The sequence below is a fragment of the Hipposideros armiger genome, unplaced genomic scaffold, assembly GCF_001890085.2.
Source record: "Hipposideros armiger isolate ML-2016 unplaced genomic scaffold, ASM189008v1 scaffold_461, whole genome shotgun sequence".
Lineage (NCBI taxonomy): Eukaryota > Metazoa > Chordata > Mammalia > Chiroptera > Hipposideridae > Hipposideros > Hipposideros armiger.
In genome coordinates, this window is record NW_017731811.1 from 1,414,672 (window position 1) to 1,432,575 (window position 17,904).

General features: G+C 45.6%; 1 protein-coding gene across 18 annotated transcripts in view; it reads right to left on the minus strand.

Annotated features, from left to right (window-relative positions):
• Positions 1–17,904, minus strand: part of RBFOX1 (RNA binding fox-1 homolog 1) — a 406,097-nt gene that overhangs the window by 130,387 nt on the left and 257,806 nt on the right. For all 18 annotated transcript variants that reach the window (XR_002126609.1, XM_019666158.1, XM_019666149.1 and 15 more), the window contains exon 3: positions 5,985–6,128. Coding sequence is in view for 17 of the 18 variants with exons in the window: in XM_019666158.1 (XP_019521703.1) it covers positions 5,985–6,128 (144 nt within the window). In the remaining variant the exon portion in view is untranslated. The remainder of the gene's footprint in view (positions 1–5,984; positions 6,129–17,904) is intronic.

Below are 17,904 nucleotides of genomic sequence, written 5' to 3' on the forward strand. Positions count from 1 at the left end.
TAATCCACAATCCTTTCACTGACCCTGGGATGCTGTCAGTTTTCTCGGATCACATGAAGTAGAGTGGGCGATTTTTGAGTGTGGTCTGTTCTGCTTAAATGAAGGTGGTGTGAAAGCAGGTGACACGGTCCAGGGAAAAAGAAGAAGAAAATTTTACCCCAGTGTTGAAAGAGAGCAAATGCGTGTGCTAGTGATTAAAAAATAAACAGAACAACATGAAGTCATGTTTCCGTCCTCTCTTTTTCCTTTACTTTGAGCTCTGCTATTGTTCCACTTGCTTCTGCAGCTTGGGCTTTTATTGCACACTTTATTACCTTAGAAGATTCTATATTCTGTTTCTCTCCCCTGGGTGGAAAGCATTATTTATGCAGCCTCTTTGGAGCAGAGGACAGAGTGGTTGGGAGGGAGGTACAAATGTGACAGAAAAAGAACAATTTGAACACGAGTGATCAAGGGCACCTGCCTGACCAATGAGCTTCAGTCATAGACTGGTGGGAGGCCCTGATAGGAAATGCTAAGAGGGTTCGACTAAGATTCAAGAAAACAATTATTTGGAATCTACAGAGGCTCTCTTTTGGAATATGCAAATCAACCCACCGTCCCCGGAAAGGCAGAAAAACACATGCACACGTGAGTGTGATATAAATTGCTCTTGAAATAAAAGTGGTTCTGACGGTGAGACAAAGGACTACCCCAAAGCTTAGGTCATCCTGTGTCACTGAAATATGCCCATTGCTCAGAATATATACCCACCAAGGGGATGACAGACTTGAATTTTTGTTGTTGTTGTTCAGTACAAGTGCTTTTCTATTTCCCAAAGAAGCAGAAGTATAGGAAGTAACCAAGATGAGAAGGCTTAGCTAGGAGAGGAGATGGAAGGATTACTACGCTGCGAGCGTGCACAGGCAGACCTCAGAGACACTGCGGGTTTGGTTCCAAGCCACTGCAATGAAGTGAATATCACAATAACACAAGTCACACGAATTCTTTGGTTTCCCAGTGCTTAGAAAAGTTATGTTCACACTATAGTGTAGTCTATTAAGTGTGTAACAATAGCACTGTGTCTTAAAACCAATGTACACACTTTAAAAAGTGACCTCATTGCTAAAAAAAAAAAAAATGCGAACCAGCATCGGAGTCTTCAGCTGGTCATAATCTTTTTGCTGCTGGAGGGTCTTACCTTCGCTTTATAAAAAAATGCCGTTATCTGCCAAGCGCAATAAAGTGAAGTGCAATAAAATGCGGTCGGCCTGCACCGCGGAAATACCAAGAAACGTACAGCTCACTCACCCTGAGGTTTGTGGACACTTGAATAGCCTGTTGGACAAGAGGATATCACCCCTTCTACAGAGTACTGTCAGTACCCTAGATTTGGGCAGAGAAAACCATTAAAAAGAGAAGAGGAAAACTTTCAGATTTGGGCAACAAAGGGTGTTTGCTCTTGAGAGGTGAACTAAATTTCATAGCAAAAAATCCTCCAGCTCTCTGAGCTCCTCAGAAGCAGTAAGCTTGATGTAGCCTTAGAAGAGTCAGTCCACGCAGATGCTATCATATTTATTTCAGGCATAAGAGCGTGGAAGCACACGTATTTATGGATAGAGAAGCTTGAAAAGGACTTCTTCCAAAACCATGAAGCAAATGTCATCTACGGCACATTCTGTAAGCAGTCAACACACAAAACACACTTCCTTTAAAATAAGATCTGGTTGAGATCGAACCAATAAAAAAGTAATCTTGACATGTGTCTTCCCCTAAGTGAAATGATGACACCATATGCCCCGAAATGGTCTCAAATGTTTGCCTCTTTGGCGGCTGCCAATAGGCTGATGATTCTCAAAGCCAAAGAAAGGAGCTGTAAGAAGAATGTTGATGTAAGCCCCACTGCTAAGACAGTTGTGTACTATATTTATAGTATCAACAGTTTAATTGGGAAGTTTGGTACTAATGATGTAAACACAGCTGGCACATTCTCAATTTAAATAGACACAACTCATTCGCAGACATAACTAGCATTTGTTTGCTCAACACCAATGTTCAGCGGCATTCAGCAACAACTCAGAACCCGCCCAAGGTGTCTCAGTGGCTGTATCAAGAACAAAATCTGGAAACTTATATGCATGCAAATACGTACCAGGCATATTTTAGACATCCTCAGATCAAATAATATCTCTCTGCAAAACTGTGAGAGATGCTCAATAGATACAGCATGAAACATGAAAGTAAAGATTAGTTCCAAGAGTGTACAGAGAGGCTAAGAAAAGGCATCATCTGAGCTTTCTTGGGGGTCGGCTTCATGGTTAGAATGTAGACCTAGGAAGTATCATGCCATGTCCAAAAAAATGGGTCCACTACTTATAACATCATGGCAGATGGAACTGAGGTGTTAACACTAGGGTTAGGGGCATCTTCATTTTATTACCACAAAGGTGACCACGGGAACTTTTTTCGTATGTTCTAAAAGTCATGTGATCTGTTTTTTGGTGATTATAAAGAAAGACAGACTTCGGTAGATCACATTCATGCTCAGAGCATCTGTTTTTTTTTTTCTATTTTTATTTTTACTTTTGTTTTATTTTATTTTATTTTTTTAGCTGAGCCATCCCACCACCTATTGGCAGTTCAGCGGCAGCTCAGCTCAGGACAGGAATTGAACCGGTGACCCCATTGCTCAGAGCTCACACTCTTGTGCGAGCTCTGAACCAACTGAGCCACTCGGCCGGCCCTAGAGCGTCTGTATTTTGATAACAAAAGCAAGGCTGTGACATCAAGGGTACTGTGCCAATTTGAAACCTAGTATTCACTGAGCAGCTGTTTTGGAAACCAATTCTACGATGGAATACATTGTATCAGTGGTCTGGATGTATTATAACCGCCTCTCACACCCCAAACCCAGAAACGTTTACACTTTGAACATTAGGTTAAGTTAAGCTTTGTGTTCAGGAGCGAGATATTGTAATTAATTTGGTGGAAATCCATACATTCATTTAATGGGATCATGAAGAACTCAGCGTAAAGGAAGTACAGGCTCTTGAGTGATCCCTGAAATGAAGACAGAGCTCAACAAGGAAGTCGCCAGGATGGGACCAATGTTCCTTCCAGTAAAACACCCAGAACCAACACCTCTTTGATCCATTCACTCACACCCCCACAGGGGTTTGAAAAAGACTCTGCTTTCTGCTTTGGATACTGTGGCCACGCAACTTCTTAACCAAGAAATGTTCCATCTTAAAAGAAAACACAAAAGGAAATCTACAATGAGCTAGAAGACTTAATGACAAACACTGAAACACATGCCTCCAAAAGAGGAGGATGGAAAGAAAATGAAGTGCGTGGTGGAAGAAAGACAGCCTAGAATTGCAATGAAGGGGTACTGAAGCCACAGATTAGAGATTAGAACGTGAGGCGCCTGCTGTAAGCGTTAGGCCTGCAGAGATTGCAGACTTCCTGATTGAACTATTAACGGTTACAGAAGCTGTTATGAACACTGCCAGGGTTTAGGCCGTGTGAGAAAGGCGGCTGCTTTTCGGTCTTGTGTTTTCAGTTCGCAAGTCCCATGGCCACGTTAAACCAAAGAGGCAAAGAAGGAAAGCACGCAGATCTGTATGAGGGTTCTTCTCTGTCATCACCCTCATGGTAGCTTCTGCCAAAGTAAAGGGACAAAGGAAAAACGCAGCACCAAAAGGAGAGGTGAGAGCTGATATCCAAACGACTTAGAAAATACCTGACTGGGATTGAAATGCAATTCTTTTGAGTAACTCTGACCTGAAAGAGGAAACCATGCTTCAGTCTCTCAACTGGAGTGTGGGATGCCAATCGGAATGTTTACAGATGCCTTTCAAAGTGACTCATGCCACTAAACGTATCATATCACCAGAATGGGCATGCCACCACGGATGTTTGGCCAGGAAAAAATAGTTTTGTGTTGTTTTGTTCTTAGTGTTAAAATTCCATCTCTTCAGAATGATGTTGGTAAGCCAAGGAGGCCTCAGAGTTATTGCAGAGTTCAAGAATTCGTATGTGCTCCGCCCCACCAACCAAACTTTTATGGATGAAATCCACAAAAAAAATCTTGTGTACTTTTCTAAATGGACACAGATGTTGCTGTGATAAACAAAAGTAATTTTGGTATATTACTGAATGTACTCGTATGCTGTGTTAGTTCATAGACAATTTCGCCTTTTACAAAAAGTGGCTCTGAAGCCAGCAGATGTTGATCAAGTTTGGAGAGCTGGTAGTACGATCAATCCTTTGGCAAGAATTTGCTCGGTGCCACCTGCCTTAAGCCCGTAAGAGCTGAGGCTTAGTTATTCATGCACACAGGGTCCCTTCTGTAGGAGTTCTAGCTGCTGTGAATATTTTGAATGCCTCTCCAACTTAGCAGTGTAGCTCTCTGGTAACTTTCAAGATAACTCAGAAGAGCAGGAAGAAAAGAGCACCCTCAGGGGTGGGAATTGGGGTGTGCTGCACTGAGTGATGCCATAAAAGCGCGGCAGATGGTCATTATGAGGACCAAATTCAAAGCCAACATCCCAGTGACACTTGATGAGTAAAGATGGACTGAAGGGCAAGATGTCTTCCTAAGCTGTCCATCACTCACACCTGGTCTCATGGCTTTACACACACTTGACCTCCACTTTAACTTTGAATGCTCTGCACTTTTCAAAGTCATCTTTGACCTGCAAGTGCCCGAGGGTATCTCTGCTCGGCAAGAGTTAGAGGGCTCAACTCAAGGTTATTACCAAATGAGAGAGATGAAAGTGCAGAAGCTGACCTTTTCCTCTGAAATGTCAGGATTCAAGTCTGGGTATCTTAAGTATTAGAACGCTTGTTCTGCTTTTGTGTCAGATGCATCCTTGATAAACATCACGCATGTTAAAGAAATAAAAGGTGCCAGCTAATGCCACAATCACAGAGCGATGAGTCAGGGCTCCCCTTTTCATCAGGGGAATGGCATCTCCTCTGCCCAGAACCCGGCATGAAAGTTGGGCTTTTTCTTGTTCCTTTTGTCATGTCTGCATCTGTCCAAACACTCTTAGAAGAGTAATCTCCAGGCAGCCAACCTTTCACTCTGAGTCAAACGCTAAGGATGCTATTCGGTTCATGGAATCACAGACGCTTCACACCAATGTTGGGATGTCACAGACAAACAGACTGACTGCATCTGCAAACGGGAACGATACCCAAGCCCATCACAGCTTTGTCCTCTGGTGGAATGGATCCCAAAGAAATGGGAAACTTATCCCTTCCCAAGGAGGACAGCGTAGACATTGTCCAGAGAAAGGATCGGGGTCAGGATGTCCCATGAAGGAACAACTGTATCATTTATTGTCTCTGGGTTGCTGGTGGCTTCCAGCTCACTCTGCGCTTCACAATGGTGCCTGGGCGGGACAGTCATTTGAGGCCGTATCGCATCACATGAGGCCCTGTCAACCCTCACCACTCACTCCAGGACCATGTATATCAGATGTATATCAGGATGCAGGTCAGACTCAGAAATCGCTAGTTTTTTAATGAAGCCTTTATGCAGAACTGACTGTTCTCTACAGCTGCAGCTGACATCTACATGCACAGTGCCTGGGAAAGAGTAAGGATGCAGGAACGTGTCGTGATAATTTGGCAGATGCAATAGAGAGAACGAAGATGACGGATAATGTTTATTTTAGCCATGACATAGGGTCCTGAGCCACTCAATTTGGGATCATCAATGGGCTTGTTCCAACAATGTGTTTGTGATCCGGGAGTTCATTTTCCATGTGACATTCCAGTTACTAATAAGGAGACCGTTCCGCAAAACGGAAGCATGGTGGACACGGGCAAAGAAATTTACACTAAAATCATCAAGAGATCCTAGCCACAATTATACCCATAAAATAGAGTCTAAAATCCTTTTATCCCCCCTTATGTAAACATCTCACCTTTGTATTATAAACACCAAACACTTACACGGAAGGAAGGACTCTGCAGAGGGGAAAGGCAGTACTTACGCCAAACATTTGTCGGAGGTCCGGGTCCCGGAACCGGAAGGGGATGTTGGAGACATGCAGCCGCTTGGGCTGGGACTTGTTTTCTGTGTTTTCAGAAGGTTGTGTCTGGGGCTGGCCATCCGTCGGCGCTGCGTCATCTGTCTGCTAAAAAAACGAGAGCAAAGCGAAGAGGCTCTGAGTGGACCCCAATGCTCTTTGCCAAAGTGCTGTTGCCTCCCGAATGTGGTAGGAAAATGTCAGAACGGGGAGGAACTGCTGAGTCATTCATTCATTCATTCATTCATTCATTCATTCATTCATTCATTCAACAAATATTCATTGAACATCCTAGTGCCCATCATGGGTTTGGATTCAGCAGTGAACAAGCAGACAAAGATCCCTGCCCCCAGGGAGTATAATTCTCATGGGAGAAGGCAGGCAATAAACTTGTTAAAAAATACACATGGAGGTGGGTGGCACAAGGAGGGGAAGACTATGGAGAAATCAAAGCAAGGGGAGGGGTTAGTTGGTGCTGGGGGCGGAGTTTTAACGGCAATCAGAGAAAACCTTATCTAGAAAGAGATACAAATGGCAATCAAGAAAGGGACCAACAAACGGAGGGCCGACTGCATTCGGCCCTCCCATGGCTATTGAAATGCGAACAAATTAAAATTAAATAAAACGTAAAATTCACTTCTTCATTTCCGCTAGCCGCATTTCAAGTGCACAGTAGCACATGTGGCCAGTGGCTTCCATATTGAACAAGCAGATATTAGAATATCTCCTTCACTGCAGAACATTCTATTGCAATAAGTTGGTGTAGACAATGTTACATTATTAGCATAACGCGTTCCTCTCCCTTCCACTCCGCCCCTTCCAAATAAAAACCTGAATAACATGCTATTACCCTGACATCCATGTAGCGGCAGGAACCTAGGAGAAAAGTCACCGTTACATTTGGCATCACCGTAGCCATTCCCATACTCTCAGTCCTGGAGTTTCAACATTTCAGAGATGTTCACCCTCTAGACACTTTCTCTGCAATTATCATGTACTGCCTCCAGAGGGCAGTAGATGCCATCCACATCAGATACCTGCTTCTCTGAAACCAAATGGAAAACCTATGCAGAAGTGTGTCCAATTTATAAGCAAGGAATCGCCCTCGCCTACCTATAAGCAATTTAGAAGCATATAACTGGGACAAAACTATCAATGCAGGCAGCCAGGTGTAAAATAATAAGGACAATCTTACAAAGGGAAAACAACATATACATAATATATATGCCAAACCAACGTGGGCATAATTAGTGACTGCCTCGCCAACCCTTGTATTAACTGGCAGACTTCATTTGCATTCTCCATCCTAACACACGTTGAATTGCATTTTGAAGTCAAGATCTCCTGGCGCTGGCACATTACTGTTGCAAGCAGGTTTGGGTCAAAAGTCGTACCAGGTGGACTTCCTCCACTTCCAAGTGCAATGTGAAGGTGACAACAGTGACATACTTGGTCACTTTGCTTATGCCATTGGAGTGAATAAGGAGGGTGGTGACAGTTCTCTAGTCGGGAAAATGAACAATAGTAACAGTGCACCCCTTATCAGGACCTGTGAGCGCTGAACACAGTCACAGGCATCACTGGCAGAGTCCATGGCACACGGTATGCAGTCAACAATTAAAATGTAATACAGTTTTAGGACCAGCCAAGTGGCGCGTTGGTTAAGAGCTGGCTTGGGACGCCAGAGGGCCCCGGTTCGGATCCCACATATGAGGGCCCGTGACACTGCCCTCCACAGCTAAGATGCTGAACAACAGCTCAACCTGGAGCTGGGCTGCTGTGAGTCGCTGGCGACGGCATGGGCTCCAGTGGGGCTGGCGGGCAGCTGGCGTGAGTCGCCATGAGTGGCCATGAGCGGCCTTCCAATGGCCAGGGAGCGACTGCCTCACCCGGGAAGAGCACAATGATAATAATACCAACATGGACCAGTGAAGCAACGTCCTCCACAACTAGACTGAAGAACAAAAGGACAGCAACTTTTCTGTTCCCCTTCCCCCAATTCCCCAGCACTGTTCCCATTCCCCAATTCCCCAATAAAATCTTTAAAAAAAGAAAAAGATGCAGAGAGGTGAAACCATGTTCTGGATTCAAGGGAGTATATGCGACCCTTCCTATCGCTGGTCGGAGGGGGCGTATGTGAGGAAGGCGGCAGATCACAGGGCAGAGGTCGGTGTGGGATAGCTCATAAAGGACCCTGTATGCACAGCAAGAGTATAAATTCCATCCTACAAGCTATGAGGGGCCCCTTAAAGATCCTAGCAGGGTGACATGACCAGCACGTGACCCAGGCTGAGCCATGGCAGATAAATGACAAATGCCTGTTTAATGGCTGGCCGACTCACTGACTGGATGGGTGAATGGAGTATAAGTGTGTGAATACACTAAAGAGTGAATGGTCAACTTACTACCTTCCAGGGGTCATGGAAGAACATTATTACAACATTCAGACCCAAATAGACTGGAACTGCGTTCTCTCTGCTGGTAATATGAGATCTGGTTACATGTCCAGGAGATGTAAATGACCTCGAACCACAGGATTGTCACTCTTCAGAGGGGTCAGGCATCTTAGCACCCTAAGTTTGCAGAAGCAGCAACTGAGACCCCAGCTTCCACTGTACATTTTCCCTCCTGTTAGGAGTTGCTGTTCAAATGCAAATTACAACACGCTCCTTCTCATACCAAGAAGGAAACTTAGATTTGGATTCGTGCATAACTGCTGGATGTTTCAGCTTAATAAACCTAATTAGGAATTACAGAGATTATGATTAAACATATTAAATGATTAATAGCATTACGCCGCTCATGTGAAAATTAAAATTAATCATCTTTAGTCAAACAGGACTTTGGAGAAATCTTTGTGTTGTTTCCTTTGATAAAAACATACAACGCTCAATTAATCACTTTGTACTGTGCGCATATGTACAAACGCCCATAAATCGTTATGTCGGAATACCTGTGTGTTAAAAGCAATTTTTAAAGATAACTCGTAAAATAAAAAATACACCAAACGTGCTTCAGACATGGTGGGTGAATGGGAAGGATGTTAGGATCCAGAATTTGAGAAAGAAAAACAGAATAGAAAAAAAAAATGTTTTCTTCAGACTGAGAATCCCTGCTATACGGTGTGATGTAATACTAGGGACGACATTGTGGTGAGGACCAAACGAGATTGGAGGTGAAGGAAATAGCTACTACGGAGCCTCAAGCACTTATGGGGTCTGACTCTCTTATTGAGTATGTTGGGGTGTAACCTTTGTCTTTCTCCTTTTCTGGGAACTTTCAGGGAAAACATCCAGAATATGCCTGCGTTGTACGTCCCTCTACCAGTCTCCAAAACACTGACCACAAACTTGGTGGCTTCCTGCAACAGAAATTTATTCTCTCGTGTGTGAGGAGGGGGCAGAAATCTACAAAAAAGGTGCCATCGGGACCACGCCCCCTCCTGCCTCTTCCTGCTTCTGATGGCCTCTTGACTGCACCTCTGGTGTCTGTCTCCATGTCCATTTGGTCTTCTTCCCGCTACGCATCTGAGATTCAAATCTCCCTCTGCCTTGTTCTTCTTCAGAGGACACTAGCCATTGGATTTAGCTCACCCTAAATCTATGATGATCTCGTCTTGGCATGCTTAACTTAACCACATCTGCAAAGGCCCTTCTTCCGAAGAAGATCCCATTCACAGGTTTACGAAGGTCAGGACATGAACCTACTTTTTGACAGCCACCATCAAACCCACTACACTCCCCTATAAACAAACAAACAAACGACACGTACAAGTATGCGGAGTCATCACCAAGGAGCAAATGCACTTCCTACCACTCCAGTCAGCATGAGGCTCTCCAAAGGGTTGGCCTGAAACCAGGTCCAGGAGACAGGACAATGTCCACGCCTGTTAGAGCTGCCCCAGGCTCCCATCTGTGGTCACACTGGTCACTTTAAAGAGTTCCCAAAACCGACAGGAGTCTTGAGTCTTCCCTTCACCAACCCGTGCTCACAGACCGCCTTTCTGCCCCTGATGCCAGGACGCTGGGCTGAGGCCTCCGCCAGCCTCCCAAAGCCGCCAGTGTTCTCTAAGGACAAGGACTTGTCTGCGGGTTCCCCTAACCCTGGACGGTAGCAGTATCCCCAAGAAGTTCGTTGAAGCTTGTGGCAAAGACACAGAGTGAAATTTCTAAGGACAAAAATAAAACAATGTGACAAGTCTAAGGAACTTGCTCATGGGACAAAGCACCTAGGATGTGTCTTTCTGAAAGGCAGGGATGCCCTGCACTCCCACTGCCTTCCCCAACGCTGGCACACGCCACAGGGCTTTCATGAGACTTAATCGCTGGAGGAGGAACTCTTGACTGACTCGGGGCTGATGTTTAAAAGCCACCTGGCTCCGCGGCGGGACCCAGCAGAACTGGAAATGGACCTCCTAACCAGGTTTGGGAGATCGGGAGGTCAGAGAGCACGTCTCTGTGCAGACATCCTCGCCGGTCAGAGAAGTCGCCACTGGCCCCGTTCTCTAAGCCAGCTCTGCCAGCGCCCCAGCTGCCCTTGCCCACTGGCCTTTCTCACGGCACATTGCTTTCTCCCCTTTGTATCGCATGGTCCTGTTCATGAGTATGGCGTCTGTCTTCTTCTCCACCAGAACATAAACTCCAGTGGAGCCTGTGGAACGGTTCGCTGTCTTATCCCCGCCACCGGAGCAGAGATCAGCGACACAACCACTGACATTGCGGGCTGGTTAATTCTTAGATGGGGGGTGGTCCCACGCGTGTACTGTAGGATGTTCAGAAACATCCCTGGCCCCTATCCACTAGATGCCAATGGTCTAGTCCTGAGTTGGGACAACCAAATATATTCTGAGGTTCAAATGTCCCCACATAATATTTCTTTTTGGGGGGCATACAAAATTGCACCAATTGAATCTGCTGACCTAGGGTAAGTTCTCAGTCGCTACCTGTGGCACATCCGTGACTAGACTTGGTTCTGCCATGACTGAGCCGCATGACTGCCTGTCAAGACTCACGTCTCTGGGTCTTCGTTTGCCTAAAGTGATAAGTGTGTATCCGTCCTGGGCCCGTTAGAGGGGGATGATGGCATCCAAGTCTGTGTGACAGTTAAGTGCTATGCAGAAACGGGGCTGTGTGTGTATTAGAGTTATCATTATTATTATTAATAGTATCGATAACCCCCAGCTTTCGTTCTTTCTCAGGCCCAAGGATGTGGAAGGCTGAGGTGTGGCTTCCCCTTCATGCGGGAAAGGTTGCAGGACCCTCCGTGGTTGGAGAGTCCATTAACCTCGAGAGGTGGGTTTCCAGGCAGCGCTCGGCAGCATTTCCCCAATAAGCTCACGAGGGCGGCCAAGCCAGCCTGTGCCCTGGCCCAGTTTGAAGGCCCTAATAGGCAGGCAGGCTGTGCGCCGCGGAAGTTTTCCTAATCAACAAACTCCCCAGATATCAGAGCAGGTTATAAATGTTAAGAAAACACCACTGGCACTTTAATCTCTTGAAGATCACTTAGGGCTTCCACAAAGACCTTAATAAAGAACCGTGGGGCTCCCTCTGCTATAATCATTCCTAATTCAATGAATAGCTCTCAGCAACCCAAGGCTAATCCTGGTGAAATTGGATTTTGATATCGACCAATCCAGGGATGACTGTTGGAGAGAATACGCATATTTGTGTCGAAGTAGCTGCCTTTTGGATTCTGGCCCCTCCCCAGGCTTCCTTTCTCTCAGCCTGTGTAGACAATGCTGAGTTTGCCTGTGTGCCCCCTTCCAGGGGTGACTGGGTACCCGGCCGGGAGTGGACGCGCAGGCGAGGGATTTTGTAGCTGGGCATCTCTGAGTTAAACTCCAGTTCCAACACTTCCTCACCCTGCTCGTTAAACCTTTCTGAGCATCAGTTTCCTCAGCTGCAAGCACGGATCAAAGGTTCCCATCACAGAGGTGCTCTGTGGCTCCAGGTTGCTGGCAGCGACGTAGGTGACCATCACAAGGATGGGTGAGCAAAAGGTGGTGAAGTGGTCAGCCAAAGTCAAAATTCAGAGAGGAACTAGAGATTTGGAAGCACAGTGTTGACTGTGTGGGGCGGCAGGGTGAGCGCAGCGATTAGAAATAAAACAAGAGCTGTATCAAATTATAATTGATGGCAGGTAGCAAATTATGCTGCCCCAAAACATGCCTCTTTGGCATAAGGATTATCTTGAGCTGATTGTTTTTGAGAACCAGCAGACACAGAAGCTCTGACAAGAGTAGAAGTTCCTGTTTTGTAAGAGACATGTACATTTATAAAGGAAATCTCTATTCGTAAGGCTGTGTTCCTTTCTGTACCAGAAGAGAACTGTGACCCTAAATCACAAGAAACTCTTAGCAATGGAGAAAGCCTGACTCAAGTCTGCAGGACAACCTTACCCTTCTTTGCTGTGCTTTCCTGGCAATCTCCCATCACTGTCTTCCCCCTACCATCTGTTGTCTTTAGCTGGAGATGGAATTTAAGGTGGTGGCTTGGGCCAGTTCAGGAGTTACTCTACTTTCCTGGGTATCTCCCATGAATACAAGAGGTATATATACGTTAGTAAACTTTGGTAGTTTTCCTCTTTTCCAGGAGGCATCTCAGCTAAGAACCTAAAAGGGTAGAGGCAAAATTATTTTTTCTCCCCTACGCGATGGAAATTCAAAACACATGTACTCATGTACTCATAACACAGCACTAGATACAGTTCAAGGATGGTGATCACGCACTTGAGAGCAACCTCGTCTGATAAAATAAAATGGGAACCACATGTGCAATTCAAAAATTCCTACAAGCCACATTTCAAAACAAGTAAAAAGGAAAAGAAAAATTTAAGAATGTTTGTTTTAACCCAATTTATCCAAATTATTATTTCAATATGTAATCAATGTAAATGACATTTTACATTTCTTTGGTACTAAGCCTTCAAAATCTTATGTATAATTTGCACTGAGAGCTCCGCATCTCAATATGGACTTTACATTTTCACTGGAAATACTTGATATTTATATTTATATTTAGGCTTTGAAAAACTGACAGTTGAACATCCAAGTTTTCCAAAACATGCCTAAAATGTTTCTAATAACTGAATTAAGAATCAGTGTTTAAGTTTAAATTAAAGTTGAATCAAACTAATATTCACACCAGCCACATGTCGGGGGCTCCAAAGACACCTCCCGCTGGCAGAATAATGGTCCCTTAACAATGTGAATATTCTAACTCCTGGAACCTGTGACCATGTGAGTGTACATGACAAAGGGGAATTAAGGTTGCAGATGGAATGCAGGTGGCTAGTCAGCTGACCTTGAAATAGGGAGACGCTTCTGGATTATCTAGCTGGCGCAGTGTAGCTACAAGGGTCCTTACAAGTGGAAGAGAGAAGCAGAAGAACAGCCCATGTCACAGTGATGTGACAGCAGAAGGACACAACCCGCCATTGCTGGCTTCCATGTTGGAGGAAGGGCACCATAAAGCAAAGAACAAGGGCAGCCTCCAGGAGCCATAAAAGGCAAGAAAGGGATTTTATCCAGAGCCTACAGAGATAACTATAACCCTGAAGACCCCTTGATAGTGGCCTGGTGGAAAACGCATGTCCACCTGAATTTTGCATAGAATTTCAGGAATTCACAGACTCCCTGACGGAGGCAGAGACATCCACAGCCCCCTGGACTGCTGTGGAAGGGCCGCTTTTCCCCAATTCTGAGCTGAAACACCCAATGCTGAATATTACCATCCACTGGTAGCTTGGAAGCCAAGTGTGAAACAAGTCTGGGATAGGGGATTGAAAAGAAAAGTGTGCTGAGGTCCTACTGTGAGCCAGGCACCTTGCTAGGTGGTTTTCATACCTTATCCCATGGACTCACCATAACAGTTTGGAAAACCGAGGCTCAGAGAGGTTACATATCCTGTCCAAAGTCACACAGCAAGGAGATGACAGAGCCAGGACTGAACCGAGGATATATAACTCCATATCCTGGACTCTTTTCATCCTTCAACAGCCTCTCAAGGTCAAGGTGGAGATGCTCTGGAAAGTCCAAACAGCCCAGCTTGACAAGGCAAATGCAGAGCACTCTTACAGGGGAGTCAAGATTTGCTGACCTAAGTGCGTGCGCTCTAGGTCTGGACTGGAAACAGAGGGGTAAGCTCTGTGGAAAAGCAAACCAAACTCAGCTGTTTCAGGTGCCTCCATGGAGCTCCCGGAGCCCCTGTTTCCCTCTGCTGAAATCTCATTAACCACAGATTTTTTTTTTTATTATTATCAGTTTACTTATCTCTCTGTCCTACTGGAACGTGAACACCCCAAATACAAACACTACACTGAGTGCTTTGTTGAAGCCCTTTACTGCAGCACGTAATAGGCCCCAGAGAATCTTGATTGCAGTGTTCCAGGAAACCTCTCTGGGTCCAGCTTCTTGGTCCACAAGCCTCCCCAATTCCGCCATCCCGGTATCCAAACACAACACTCAAGATGCGATGCTAACACGGCACAACTTCCCCCCAAGTCAGCCTATTGAATATTCCACATCTTCCCTCGCCGACAGCCTTGCTCCCCTCCACGCACAAAGCTCTTCATAGCGATAAATAAAAAGTGTACTTTTGAATAGCCAGCTGCTTCTCCCTCCTACACCAATCAAGTTATTTCTCAGAGAGAAAAGCTTGTGAATGTCTTCCAGGCATTATTTGATTAAGTTGACAATATTATGTGAGCGATGGCTGAGTACCCACTGCGATGTACTTTGGACCAAATTGATTTGTGTAACGAACACTTTGCTCCATCTCTTCTTGCAGCCTGAATAGCAGTCTTGATTTAGCCAGTAATGCTGGACGCCAAGTGAATTTACAGGGTCCACAGTTCCTGTCTCTCAATCGCAGACAACGGTGGGAGCAGAGCATGGACTGGCATAATTCAATACATTGTACTATAAGCTCAGAAAATAATATCACAGAGCTCTGCAATATACCTATTTGATTTGATTTGTAAACCTGATAAAAAAGCAATCGAGAAAAGTTCAGGGGGAAAATATATATGTTCTAAGCAAAAAATGTAACCATATTGAATGTGTACAAAGAACCAAAGAAAGGGGTGGGGGGTGGAGGAGAAAATCATGCATACTCAATCAACTTCGTATTCCGCATTAGACAATATTGCACATTCTCCATTTAAAACGGAGCAAGATTGTGCAAAGTTATTTTTCCATTAAAAATAATAATAATGGTAAGCCCAGGGAACGTGAATTAAAACCCACGTCTCGGGTTTGCTGCAACCCTGCTTCAAAACAGGGTTTGTGCAGATTCACTCAGCTTCCCGCTTTTTCATTTTAGCTCTGCAGACAAACAAATAAGTTAATCACGCAGCTTCGGACGTGGTTAATGCCTCGTTGGTAGCTCGGCGGGGCTGATTCCGCAGCCAGGTGACACAGATTTCAGAAAAACATCCCATTTTCCTGAACTCGAATACATTCAACGCTTTGCTGGAATGATGAGATTTCTCAGAGAGGAATAAGACTGGTGGGCAGCGGGGGCCGACACCACACTCTTTGGCTACGTTTTGACTCTTTGAAAATATAGGTTGACCACACAATTGGCCAAGTGTTTATTTAACGCATCGGCAAAGGAGGCGGGCTGCTAAGATGTCTGTATTAGTCTGCTCGGGCTGCTATAAGAAAACATCGTACGTACGCTGGCTGGCTTAAACCACAGTCATTCACTTCTCATAATATGGAGGCTGGGAAGTCCAAGATCAAGGTGTCTAAATATCTGGTTCCTGGTGAGAGCCCGCTTCCCGGCTGGCTACCATCTCACTATACCCTCACCTGGTGGAGGGAGAATGGTCCCTCTCAATTCTCCTTCTTATAAGGATGCTAATCCCATCATGAGGATCCTGCCCTCGTGACTGTATCTAACCCTAATTACTTCCCAAAGCCCCAGCCTCTAAACACCATCACATGGGGGTTATGGATTCAACTTATGAATGGGGACGGGGTGGCACGAGGTAGTGAATAGCAGTGTATTGAAGCACAGCTTGCAAACACCTGGGAATAAGGGAAGGCGCTTTGTCCTGGAGAGGGACAGGGGTTTCCCTGGGCTGGAAACCAGGTGTCCTCTTAGCCAGTCATTCAAAATATATTTATTGAGCATCTAGTATGTATCAGTCCCTGGGGATATAGCAAGCAGATTTGGGGCTTTGGTGTCTGCTTATCAGAGAGTAGAGTACTAAGACTGTATCAAATGCTCTTTGTCTACTTCATTTGCAAGGTTTTTGGTTTTTAGTTCCGGGAATAAGGAGTTGAAAATAACTGCTACGAATAATAACAGTAAACATGTATAGACTCTGGAGCCGAACCACCTGGGTTTGAATTCCAGCTCTACCACTTCCTAGCTGTGTGACCTTGAGGAAATTACTGAACCTCTCTGGGCCTCAATTCCTTTATCTAGGGGGGGGGAAAAAGGAAAAATATTATTATCACCTACCCAAAATGAGTCAATCCAGGTCAGTGTTCTTCCCGGCCCATAATTATGATGATGATTAAGTCTAGAACACCTGGCCATTTAGTAAACATTAGCTGACCAACTAGCACTCTGTTAAGCCCTTTGTGTGCATGATATTTCATTGCACCACCTGACAACTCAGAGGAAGAGTGTACAGTACTATCTGTCCCCATTTCATGATAAAGGAACCGAGGTCCAGAGGAGCTGAGAGCTTCTCCAGGATGCTGTCAGCAGATGGCAGACAGTATGGCGGAATGGGTGAGAGCACGGCATTGCAATTTCCTGACTCATCCCCCTCATGACATCTAAAGAAGATGCAGCCGTTTTCCAGCCACGGTTATTAAAAACTCAGGCCAGTCCATTTTCCAGCTTCCCAAGTCAATGAGATTCAAACCCTTTTCCTAGTGCTACAGACCCGGCCGCGGGCAGGGCACATTTCCTGCCTCTCGGCCCCTACCATTCCAGCCCTTTTAGGATCTGGGGGAGGAGGCCCAGGTCCCCCACTGGGACCTTCTTCCTTTTACCCCACTTGGGTCTTGTTCTTTTGGGGCTAGGGGTTGGGAGGAGAGACGAAGGTCCAAGGAGGCAGAGGGCAGCCAATGACACACGATGCTTTCTGATGGTGAGAAGCAAGTGCTCCTCTCTGCATTCTCTCTTATTCTGCTGGAGCCCTGGTGCCCCATGTGGCTTCCGTGGGTGTGGTGCAGCCTGAGACGTCCATATGCTTGGGTTACTCAGGGCGCTGGTCAGCCAGCCCATAATGCTCCATTGCTGCTCAGGGTTCTGTGGCTTCTGGGTCAGCACTCAATGCTCCCAGCTCTCCTTTTCAATGGGGGTCCCTCCTTCAGCATCTGAATAGCCTCAGAACTCCTGCCCTGTCCTCTGAATTTCAGGCTCTTTCAAGAGCTGGGGGACCCCAGGGAATGCATGGACCCTAACACATTTTCCATGACAGTTCGTTCCCATCCTGCTGTTTCGAACTATGCCAGAAAGCCTCCACCTTTACAAATCCCCAGATAGGAAGCAGGCAGGAATCTCTACATTAATGACTTCCCCACACCCAGCTAATTTAAGGAACTCCCAAGGTCTCTGCCACTACCGCCTGCTTTGATGGCATCATTAAGATGAGCTTTCTTGTTCTCTAGCTCAGCAAGCATCCAGCCCAAACGAGAGACAGCAGCTTCCCTTTCTTGTTGGCACCCCCACTCTGCCTCTCCAGGAATGACACTCTTACAGCTTTCTCTGCACCCCACCTGAGCCCCCTGGATTTCTCGAATCCCTCGTCCCATTCAGAAATCAAGGCCAATTTAAACATCAATTTTAAAAGAAGTTAATATTTTGTAGTGAATCCGCCTATCCACCTAGCTCAGAGATTTTTTTCCCCCCTAATGTATTAT